Source organism: Tamandua tetradactyla, chromosome 7, assembly GCF_023851605.1.
Source record: "Tamandua tetradactyla isolate mTamTet1 chromosome 7, mTamTet1.pri, whole genome shotgun sequence".
Lineage (NCBI taxonomy): Eukaryota > Metazoa > Chordata > Mammalia > Pilosa > Myrmecophagidae > Tamandua > Tamandua tetradactyla.
The window spans coordinates 94320809-94333412 of record NC_135333.1 but is presented as its reverse complement, the minus strand read 5'-3'; the positions used below and the strand labels follow the sequence as shown (position 1 = coordinate 94333412).

The 12604-nt window shown below is 39.5% G+C and overlaps 1 protein-coding gene across 1 annotated transcript in view; it reads left to right on the top strand.

Moving 5' to 3' along the window:
* The first annotated feature begins 1246 nt into the window (after positions 1–1246).
* SINHCAF (SIN3-HDAC complex associated factor) overlaps positions 1247–12604 on the top strand; it is an 88080-nt gene continuing 76722 nt past the window's right edge. Inside the window, exon 1 of the mRNA XM_077170447.1 lies at positions 1247–1274. Coding sequence (XP_077026562.1) covers positions 1268–1274 — 7 coding nt within the window. The 5' untranslated portion in view covers positions 1247–1267. The remainder of the gene's footprint in view (positions 1275–12604) is intronic.

The following is a 12604-nucleotide window of genomic DNA, read 5'->3' as shown; positions in this document are numbered from 1 at the left end:
AACAATATTTAACCTTGCTTTAGGAGATCAGGAATTTTAGTGACTGAATTCTCCAGGGGCCTGGAAACTTACCTGTTTTGTTTACCCAGCAAAGTGCCAACGCAGAACAAATGTTAAAATAAATTGAGTAGATTGAAATACTAGTAATCAATGAAAGGGAGTGGTAAGGGGTATAAGAAAAAAAATAGGGGAAAAAATATATTGGGTAGATGGAAATACTAGTGGTCAATGAGAAGGAGAGGTAAGGGGTATGGGATGTATGGGGTTTTTCTTTTTTCTGCAGATGCTCTAAAAAATGATCATGGTGATGAATATACAACTATGTGATGATATTGTGAGCCAATGATTGTACACCAAGTATGGAATGTTCATATACTAAGAATGTTCATGTTTGTATGTTGCCAATAAAAATAAACTAAAAAAAAAGTGCCTACACAGAATAGGTGCTTAGTAATTATTTGCTCCATGGATGACTGCCTGAAAGGCTGTGCGTACTTCCATCATATAGTTGTACCGTGATTTGTTGAGCCAAACCCAACCTGGAAGGCACAAAGTGTTTTCCAGTTTTGCTCAGTTGTGGCTCTGCAATAAATATCCTTTGTTCATAAGTCCTTGACTGTGTTTCTTATTTCCTTAGGACATTTTCCTAGAAGTGGGATTACTAGGTTAAAGGGCATGTACTAGTAAGGCTCTTGATTCAGAACCCCTACAGCAGTGCAAGACTGAGTCAGCTTCCCTGCAAGCCGTCCAAAACGGGGTATTAGCAGGCTTACCCCGTTATTTATTTTTTTGCCATCTTGATAGGCCAAATATGACATCTATTTTATTTGCATTCCTTTAGGGACTAATGAAGTTGAGACTGGACTCATTTTGCAGAAACATTCTAAGGCGCCCAGAGAAATCCTGAGTGGGGCATGAGGCCAATGAAACTAGACATGTTCTGCCCATTGAGGTGAAACACACAAAACGCCGGTTGGAAACTAAAGGGCACCAATTGTTTGACATGATTTAACCTGAATGTGTAAGGGGCTGAAACGTCGGGGAGGGGCTTCCCCTGAGCAAGGGAGCCTGGGGAACTGTGAGTTACTAGCTATCTCCCCTGTTATTTTCATTTCCTCATGAAGGGTAAATCTCAATTTAAAAAAAGAGAACACCTTGTCTATTTCTCTATAAGGACAGCGAAGAAAGGGAACCGGGGAAACAATTTCAACCTAAAATCATGGGCGGGGGAGGGAGTGCGAACTTTGAAGGCTACTACCAAGGCGGGATGGGAGGTAAGTTCCCCCGGGATGGGCGTCAGTCTGGAGAGGGAGGGACTGAGCCCTAGGCCTGCGGAGGGCTCTGGAGACTTGGTACTAGAAAGGCTGCCGTTGACGCTCGTGTGGCGAGCGCTCGCCAAGCACCCAGAATGGGGCTTTTAAGGGACTTTTGAGGATCAAAGTTAAACTGCCGGAGACAAAGGGGAGGAGTGAGGACGTGGAGGCATGAGTGCAGCTCACGCTGGAAAATCGCGCCAGGAGTGGTGAGAAGGTAGTATCGCCATTTTCCAGGAGGAAAGGGTGACGGTGAGCTGAAGCGCTTTCCTTGGTTAGGAAACAATGATTTCTTATTCAGCGAGAGGTAAGAGGTAGCCACTGGGTTCGTTTACATACCATACCCAGGAGAATAACCGATTTTAAAATGTTTACAATTTCATTTACAAATCTGGCTTTCATTTACTCTCAGCTAAATTTGTAGTCCCAGTGATAATCATCAGTGTTTTCTCGATGAATACACATACAAAGATGTGTTTTATAGTTTTGTTTTTTGTTTTGTTTTTACCTTATGGGGGAGTTTATTCTCTTGATTGCTTTAAATTTTCCTATTAAAGTCTTCACTTTAGCATCAGCTTCAAATACTTAGAAATCTATGAATTTTTCCGCCTCTTTATTTCTTCTAAAAGGGCTTAAGCCGAATATGAACCCATAGATCTTACAGGTCTGAGTGATTCTCATACCTTGTCATACTTCATAATCACTGGGAGCTTTTTAAAAAAACTATAGCTTTCCCATTTTACCCTTCAGGAGAATGGTTTTTGTTTTTTTTTTTTTATTAATTAAAAAAAATTAACTAACACAACATTAGAAATCAATCCATTCTACATATGCAATCAGTAATTCTTAATATCATCACATAGGTGTATGGTCGTCATTTCTCAGTACATATGCATCGATTTAGAGAAAGAAATAGCACGACAACAGAAAAAGAAATAAAGTGATAACAGAGAAAACACAAATAAAAATAAAAAGTACAAAAATATATAAGAGAAAGAAAAAAAAAACAAAAAAAAACTATAGATCAGATGCAACTTCATTCAGCGTTCCAACATAATTACATTACAGTTAGGCAGTATTGTGCTGACCATTTTTTTTTTTTTTTTTTTTTTAGACATCATACCATTCTACATATGCAATCAGTAATTCTTAACATCATCACATAGATGCATGATCATCGTTTCTTAGTACATTTGCATCGGTTTAGAAGAACTAGCAGTATAACAGAAAAAAATATAGAATATTAATATAGAGAAAAAAAATAAAAGTAATAATAATAAGAACAAAACAAACAAAACAGAACAAAACAAGAACCTATCGCTCGGATGCAGCTTCGTTCAGTATTTTAACATGATTACTTTACAATTAGGTATTATTGTGCTGTCCATTTTTGAGTTTTTGTATCTAGTCCTATTGCACAGTCTGTATTCCATCAGCTCCAATTACCCATTATCTTACCCTGTTTCTAACTCCTGCTGAACTCTGTTACCAATGACATATTCCAAGTTTATTCTCGAGTGTCGATTCACATCATTGGGACCATACAGTATTTGTCTTTTAGTTTTTGGCTAGACTCACTCAGCATAATGTTCTCTAGGTCCATCCATGTTATTACATGCTTCATAAGTTTATCCTGCCTTAAAGCTGCATAATATTCCATCGTATGTATATACCACAGTTTGTTTAGCCACTCGTCTGTTGATGGACATTTTGGCTGTTTCCATCTCTTTGCAATTGTAAATAACGCTGCTATAAACATTGGTGTGCAAATGTCTATTTGAGTTTTTGCCCTTAATTCCTTTGAGTAGATTCCCAGCAATGGTATTGCTGGGTCGTATGGCAATTCTATATTCAGCTTTTTGAGGAACCGCCAAACTGCTTTCCACAGTGGTTGCACCATTTGGCATTCCCACCAACAGTGGATAAGTGTGCCTCTTTCACCGCATCCTCTCCAGCACTTGTCATTTTCTGTTTTGTTGATAATGGCCATTCTGGTGGGTGTGAGATGATATCTCATTGTGGTTTTGATTTGCATTTCTCTAATGGCCAGGGACATTGAGCATCTCTTCATGTGTCTTTTGGCCATTTGTATTTCCTCCTCTGAGACGTGTCTATTCAAGTCTTTTTCCCATTTTGTAATTGGGTTGGCTATCTTTTTGTTGTTGAGTTGAACAATCTCATTATAAATTCTGGATACTAGACCTTTATCTGATATGTCGTTTCCAAATATTGATTCCCATTGTGTAGGCTGTCTTTCTACTTTCTTGATGAAGTTCTTTGATGCACAAAAGTGTTTAATTTTGAGGAGTTCCCATTTATTTATTTCCTTCTTCAGTGCTCTTGCTTTAGGTGTAAGGTCCATAAAACCGCCTCCAATTGTAAGATTCATAAGATATCTCCCTACATTTTCCTCTAACTGTTTTATGGTCTTAGACCTAATGTTTAGATCTTTGATCCATTTTGAGTTAACTTTTGTGTAGGGTGTGAGATATGGGTCTTCTTTCATTCTTTTGCATATGGATATCCAGTTCTCTAGGCACCATTTATTGAAGAGACTGTTCTGTCCCAGGTGAGTTGGCTTGACTGCCTTATCAAAGATCAAATGTCCATAGATGAGAGGGTCTATACCTGAGCACTCTATTCGATTCCATTGGTCGATATATCTATCTTTATGCCAATACCATGCTGTTTTGACCACTGTGGCTTCATAATATGCCTTAAAGTCAGGCAGTGCAAGACCTCCAGCTTCGTTTTTTTTCCTCAAGATGTTTTTAGCAATTCGGGGCACCCTGCCCTTCCAGATAAATTTGCTTATTGGTTTTTCTATTTCTGAAAAATACGTTGTTGGGATTTTGATTGGTATTGCATTGAATCTGTAAATCAATTTAGGTAGGATTGACATCTTAACTATATTTAGTCTTCCAATCCATGAACACGGTATGCCCTTCCATCTGTTTAGGTCTTCTGTGATTTCTTTTAGCAGTTTTTTGTAGTTTTCTTTATATAGGTTTTTTGTCTCTTTAGTTAAATTTATTCCTAGGTGTTTTATTCTTTTAGTTGCAATTGTAAATGGGATTCGTTTCTTGATTTCCCCCTCCGCTTGTTCATTGCTAGTGTATAGAAATGCTACAGATTTTTGAATGTTGATCTTGTAACCTGCTACTTTGCTGTACTCATTTATTAGCTCTAGTAGTTTTGTTGTGGATTTTTCCGGGTTTTCGACGTATATTATCATATCATCTGCAAACAGTGATAGTTTTACTTCTTCCTTTCCAATTTTGATGCCTTGTATTTCTTTTTCTTGTCTAATTGCTCTGGCTAGAACCTCCAACACAATGTTGAATAATAGTGGTGATAGTGGACATCCTTGTCTTGTTCCTGATCTTAGGGGGAACGTTTTCAATTTTTCCCCATTAAGGATGATATTAGCTGTGGGTTTTTCATATATTCCCTCTATCATTTTAAGGAAGTTCCCTTGTATTCCTATCTTTTGAAGTGTTTTCAACAGGAAAGGATGTTGAATCTTGTCAAATGCTTTCTGTGCATCAATTGAGATGATCATGTGATTTTTCTGCTTTGATTTGTTGATATGGTGTATTACATTAATTGATTTTCTTATGTTGAACCATCCTTGCATACCTGGGATGAATCCTACTTGGTCATGATGAATAATTCTTTTAATGTGTTGTTGGATACGATTTGCTAGAATTTTATTGAGGATTTTTGCATCTATATTCATTAGAGAGATCGGCCTGTAGTTTTCTTTTCTTGTAATATCTTTGCCTGGTTTTGGTATGAGGGTAATGTTGGCGTCATAGAATGAATTAGGTAGTTTTCCCTCCAGGAGAATGGTTTTATACAGCTGGTGCATATCCAAGAATCTGGATTGTTTTTTTTTTTTTTTTTTACTTTTTTAAAATTGTGAAATATATATATAAGCAATAAATTTCCAAGCTTGCAGATGTCATCATGTTTGCCATGTGCTTTTCTAGTTGAGAGAGGAACTCTGAATGTCATTGGCCTTCTTGAATCAAGGTTTCTTTCCCTGGATATCTTAGGTTGGACATTTCTATAGCCTTGCTTTAATTTGGACATTTTCACAGCCTTAGGACTGTAAACTTGCAGCTTAATCAATTCCCCTTTTTAAAAGTTATTCCATTTCTGGGATATCGCATTCCGGCAACTTGAAAACTAGAACAGGCGATGATCATTCTAAATACTTCATGTTGAAAAGAGGTATAGACATTAAGGGGTAGAGGGGGGTACAAGTGGTTGATGTTCTTAGACAGATGGTACCTCTGGGTTTCAGGGCTTATCTGTCCTAGGTACCGTTTGGAGTTTCAGAAAACTAAAACTAAAAACTAAATAAACATCTCTGCCTTTGGTCTCACACAGAAGTATGAAAATATAGACCATATATATTATCCTTTAATATGGTTAAAGTTTAGCTTAACCATATTAGTTTAGTTTTAGTTTTCTAAAAATAAACTTAGTGACTGAAACTTTTATGGAGTTTTCTGAAAAATAAACTTAGTGACTGAAACTTTCATGGAGTCTCAGGTAGAGTCCAGGGTATTCTTTAGGGCATACAGAAATACTGTTTGCTGGGGCTTGGTATATCATGGCAATTAGCAATATGTCACTGAAGCCTGAATAAGAGTAACCTCCAGAATAGGCTCTTGACTCTATTTGAACTCTCTTAGCCACTGCTATTGTATATTGTTACATTTTCTCCCCTTGTTTTGGTCAGGTAGGCATCCTTGATCCCAGGCTCATCCCTCTGAGTCAGGCCCCATGTAGGGGAGAGGGTAATGATTTTACTTGCAGAGTTGGGCTTAGAGAGAGAGGGAGGTCACATCTAAGCAAAAAAAGAGGTTCTCTAGAAGTAGCTCTTAGGCGTAATTATAGGTAGGCTTAGCTTCTGTGAGATAAGTTTCATAAGAGCAAGCCTCAAGATCATGGGCTTTTTGGAACTTCGGATATCTGTGTGACACCTGAGACTCAGAGTGAGACCTCTGAAGCTATGAAAGTCATCAGTACCCCATACAGGAACTGTTAAAAAAGTTGAAAAACTAATCTGACTTCAACTGGAGATATGAATGAAGCTGATCTGGATAAGACTAAGATTAATCAGAATACAGGGTAAAGGATAATAAGGCCTATATTTTCATACTTCTGTGTGAGACCAAAGGCAGAGATGTTTATATGATGCAAAATTTGTATTTTGGGTAGCATTATCTAATCTAAGTTGTATGGTTAGTTTTTTTGAACACCATAATTACATGGAATCTTGAATAGGAAGTGAGATCTTATTGGTTTGTATAATAGAGTGATGCCCCAATGAATCCCAGAGTAATTTGAGCAGAGAATAAAAAATTTTTGCAGAGTCCCCTTGGAGGACTGGGGAGAAAGAAGGAAATATTAAACTTCCCCATCTGGGGAATCCCTGATATTCTTGCAAGCAGTGGGGACAACTAATTCAATAGGCTGAGCCCTCGATATTGGGGTTCAACCCTATGAAACTTATTCCTGCAAAGGCTAGTCTAAGCCTACTTACAATTAGTCCTAAGAGTCACCCCTAGAGAACCTATTGTTCAGATGTGGCCTCTCTCTAAGCCAACTCAGCAGGTGAATTCACTGCCCTCCTCCTCTCCATAGGTCATAACATCCAGTGGTGTAAATATTTCTGGCAATGTGGGGCAGAAATCCTGGGTGTCATGGGATTGAGAAAGACTTGACCAAAAGGAGGAAGAAAGAGATGAGTCAAAATAAAAGTTTCAGTGCCTGAGAGATTTCAAACAGAGACAAGAGGTTATCCTGAAGGTTATTTTTAGGAATTACAAAGATATTTCTTCTTAGTTTGTACCTGAAGCTGTTGAGCAGTGTTCCAGTGGTCTTAATTCTTGAAAACAAAATTGTATAAAGATATAACATTTACAGTGTGACTGAGGGATTGTGAAAACCTTGCGTCTATTGTTCCTTTTATCCAAGGTGTGAACGGATGAGTAAAAAAATATGGTTAAAAATTAAATAAATAATAGGGGAGACAAAGGGTAAAATAAATTGGGTAGATGGAGATACTAGTGGTCAATGAGAGGGAGAGGTAAAGGGTATGGGATGTATGAGTTTTTCTTTTTACTTTTAATTTTTTTTTTCTGGAATGATGCAAATGTTCTTAAAAAATGATCATGATGATGAATTCACATTGATTGTACACTATGTATGGAATGTTTGCATGTTGTTTTATCAATAAAAATTAAAAAAAAAAACAATGCCAAAAAAAGTTAATGCCCACAATTGGGTGTGTCATATCTCCACGGAAATAGTCTAAGCAAAAGATTCCAATGCACAGTATTGAATCAGGAATAAAAGAAACAGTTGCTCCCACAAGACTGGATCAGAATTAAAACATGGCTTTTCTGGGGTACATAATACTTTCAGACCAGCGCTTGGAGTGATGCAAATGTTCTAAAAATGATCATGGTGATGTATACACAACTCTGTGATGATATTGTGAGCCACTGATTGTATACTTTGGATGCACTGTATGGTGTGTGAAGATGTCTCAATAAAAGTTTAAAAAATTTAAAAAGATCGAGGGCTTCACCTATTAGCTTGGGAGTCCCCAATGTTTGAGAGAGTATCAGGTTTCTCACGTGGTAAAGATTAATAGTTCCATATTTTTTCTCCTGTTCCTCAAGGAACTTTGCCAATTTTTTTTTACTTTTTTTTATTGTATAGTGTAACATATATACAGAGCAAAGAAATAAAAAAGCAACAGTTTTCAAAGCACTCTTCAACAAGAAGTTACAGGACAGTTCCTAGAGTTTGTCATGGGCAAACATATGATCCCCTCACATTTTTCTTTCTAGCTGCTCCAGAATATAGGGGGCTAGAGGGCTTAAATATTTTTTTATCATCACTATCGACTTTTTTCCTTTTTGTGAACAATAACATATATACAAAAAGCCTATAAATTTCAAAGCACAGCACCACAGTTAATTGTAGAACATATTTCAGACTTTGACACGGGTTACAATGTCACAGTTTTAGGTTTTCACTTCTAATTACTCTAAAATACTGGAGACTAAAAGAGATGTCAATTTAATGATTCAGCATTCATATTCATTTGTTAAATCCTACCTTCTCTGTATAACTCCACCATCACCTTTGATCTTTCCATCCCTCTCTTTAGGGGTTTGGGCTTTGGCCATTCTAACTTTTTCATGTTGGAAGGGTCTGCTCACTAATATGGGGTAGGGAGATGTAACTATTTGATGTTCTAGAGAGGCTGAGCTAGGTTTCAGGACTTATCGGGACCAGGGACCCGTCTAGAAGTCGTAGGTTTCTGGAAAGTTACGCTAGTGCATGGAACCCTTGTGGAATCTTATATATTGCCCTAGCTGTTCTTTAGGGTTGGCTGAAATGGTCTTGGTTGGGGGTTGGCACGTTATGATAGGTAGCAAGGTCTAACTGAAGCTTGCATAAGAGCAACCTCCAGAGTAGCCTCTCGATTCTATTTGAACTCTCTCTGCCACTATGCCAATCCTTTTTAATTATCTCCCCAGCATACTCTGGTATGTATCTGGGTATTACCTCATTCCTAATTCTGGGTTCTGTGTGTTTCAGTTGTTTAACTGGCCAGACAGGTTAAGTTACATTGTGTGATACAGAAAATTTAGGTTTTGGACAAAATAAACCTCTCCTCCTTCATTCTCATATAGTAGGTGAACTTATAAAATACAGACAAATCATCCTTATCCCTGTATTCTGATTTACCTTAGTCCCAACCCGATTGGCTCCGTTCTTATCTCTATTTGAAGCTTGATCTCTTTTTTGGTTTCTTTAACAGTTGCTCTATGTAGGAATATTGACTTTCAGAGCTGCAGAACTCCAGCTCTGATTCTTAGGTGTCACACAGGTAGCCAAAGTTCCAGGAAAATACCAGGTTATACACATATAGAAATAACAGAATTTAGAAATAACAGTGAAAGCTCAGGAATAAATGTGACTGCTATAGAAGCTTAAAATCTAGGCCCCAATTTTTTGGTAAGCATTTTCTTAAAAAGACCATAAAATATTTATCCTTTTTTTCTAGTTTAGTTTTCTCAGCATAATGTCCTCGTGGCTCATTCACCTCATTGCGTGCCTCATGACTTCTTTCTTTTCTGTAGCTGCACAGTATTCCGTCATATGTATATACCACAATTTGCCCTTTTGCTTCTCCATCAATGCACTCTTCAGCTACCTCCATCCATTGGGTATCATGGATAACTCACCATAAACATCAGTGTGCGAATGTCTATTTGAGTCTCTGCTTTCAGTTTTTTCGAGTGTATTCCTAGTAGCGGGATTTTCTGGCTGCATATTTGGGGCTTTGTTTTGTGGATTGCAACTGCAAGCTTTCTTGCCTCTGCCCAATTCTCCAAGTACTACAGCTGTCCAGGGTGTCCTAGACTGCTTTCTTTTCGGGAAACTACCCCTGGGACGTATTCTTACCTCCCACGTTTCACATCTGGGTGCTTATGATGCTTAAATCTGCTTCTCTCACTATTTCTCTGGGAAGTTCTCCAGATCTGCGTATGTCAACTGTCTACCGAACATTTTCTCTTGGATGTCACACAAAGCACCTCAAATTTACTATTTCTCAAATATTAAATTCCTAGCTATGTTCTTCCTCTGTGCTTCATATCTCAGAGAATGGCTCCACCTAGTTGCTCATGTCAAAAACATGCATATGAGCCATTCATCCATTCAAAGACACTGGTCCTAGGTACTGGGGGCTCCAGAAACTTCAAACAGGAAACCCTGCCTTCATGGAGTTTATATTCTAGAGGAGGAAGACAGACAATAGTCAATCCATCCCTAATCTAACAGATGGAGCCTACCTCTTTAAAACCTCTTGAATCCATTCTACCTTTCTAGTCACTACTTTAGTTCAAAATTCCCCAGCTGGCCTCTGCATTTTTAGTCTTTTACTTCCTCCAATCTACTCTCCCCAGAGCAATGTAATCTTCTAATACCAAATCTTAAATTTTAGTTTCCAGTTAAAAATACTTTGCTGACTCCCTGTGGCCCTAATCTAGATTAAAAGATCTTGCACAAAGTGAAATCATTGCCCTCCCCCCAATGTGGGACATGACATCCAGGGGTAAAAGTCTCCCTGGCAGCATGGGAGATGACTCCCAGGGATGAGTTCGACCCTGGCACCAGGGGATCAACAATGCCATCCTGACCAAAAGGGGGGAAAAAGTGTAACAAATTAGGTATCAGTGGCTGGGAGAGTTCAAATAGAGTCGAGAGGCTACTCTGGAAGTCACTCTTATACAAGTTTCAGTTAGATATTGCTACCTATCATAGCTTGTCAAACCTCAACCAAAACCATTCCAGCCAACCCCAAAGAAAGCCTAGGGCAATATATGATTCTACAAAGGTTCCATGAACTAGGGTAACTACAGAAACCTTCAACCTCCAGGTGGGTCCCTGGACCAGATAAGTCTTGAAATGCAGAGGGGCCAGTCCTTCTAGAAAATCAACTAGTTCCGTTCCCCTATCCCATATTATCGACAGCCACATGAAGAAGTTAGAATGGGCATAGCCCAAATACCCCTAGAGAGTGGGAGAAAGATGGTGGAATTATACAGAGAAGGTAGGGTTTAACAAATGACTATGATTGCTGAATATTATACTGATATTTCTTTTAATCTCTAGTGTCTTGGAGCAGCTACTAGTAAAACCTAAAAAATGTGGGACTGTAACCCATACAAACTCTGAAGTCTGTTCTACAACTAATTGTTGCGATGTGCTTTGAAATTTATTGCTTTTTGTATATATGTTATTTTTCACAAAAAAGAAAAAGTCGATTGGGATGATAAATGCACAGCTATATGATGATATTGTGAACCATTGATTACACACTTTGGATGATTACATAGTATATGAATATATAACATATATCAATAAAAAATAAATTAAAAAGAAAGATCTTGTGCTTTCTGGGCCCCGCTTATCCCCCTACCACACCTCTCCACCCGGATGAACCACTCCCTGCTCAGCTGTATGGAATTAGAGCTGCAGTTTATTGTACCTGCCTTTCCTCACCTCACTTTCTCCTCCCTGCCTGACTCCTGTTCATTTTCCAGGTCTCAGTTGGATAGTGTGTCAGACAGCCTTCCAGATGGTCCCTGGTGATTTCTGCCTCCTGGTATTCATGCCCTCTTGACTGCGACCTGGACTCACTGATGCCAGTCTAAAGAATGGGATATGGCAGAAGTGATGGGTGTCATTTCTAAGATTAGATTACTAAAAGACAATGGCTTCTTGTGTGGGGCTCTCTCTTGGTTGCTTGCTCTGAGGAAAGCCAGCTTCCCTGTTGTGAGCTGCTGTATGAGGGAAGGGCCTGTGGCAAGGAACAGAGAGAGCCTTTAGCCAACAGCCTGCGAAGACCCCGTGTCCTGCCAACAACCGTGAGAGGGAGTCTCCACCAGAGCTCCACCAGAAGCTTCAGATGGGACAGCAACTTCATGAAACACCTTGAACCAGTGGGCACCCAGCTAATTTACACCCAGTTTCCTGTCCATCAGAAACTGAGATAATAATGTTTGCTTTTCTAAAAGCAGCTACCTTTTAGTATAATTTGTTACACGGCAATAGATAACTCATACAAGAATCTTGGCTCCTGCCCTTCCCCCACACTAGATTCATTGCCTTCCTGAGTACTAGAGCTGCTGGTGTTTCTTCCTGTCACCCCAGCCGTTAGACCCTGGTGTAATAATTAGGGATTTTTCTGTGTCTGCACCCAGATTGTAAACTCTATAGGAAATGGGAGGGGAAGAGAAAACGTCAGCACTTTGCCTCTCAAGATTCTACCAGTCCCTTGCCGCTTCTGGCTGCAGCTTTATACAGGCTGTGTCAACAGCCGAGGCCCCGAAGCCCAGCTGCAACTCCAGGTAAAGACTCAGGTTGGCGAGAGCGCGTCCCCCCACCCCCTCCACCTCTCCGGCCATTACACACACGGCGGCCACACATGCACACGTGCAAAGGCACGCAGGTACGCACACACTCAAGGCCCAAAGCCTCCCTTTGACTCTGGAGGCGTGGGTGGAGTCACTCCTTTCTCCTTTCACGCCACACCCTCAGGCCACACTTTTGTGGCTTTTCTGAATGAAAGGTGAGGAGAGAAAGGCGCCTGGCTCCAGAGACGCCCGGGGATGGGGGTGGGGGGACGCAGTCCCGCCCACCCAGCCTTTGATCCGCTCCTGTTTCCTTCCCCTTTATTTCCAGCCAACCAA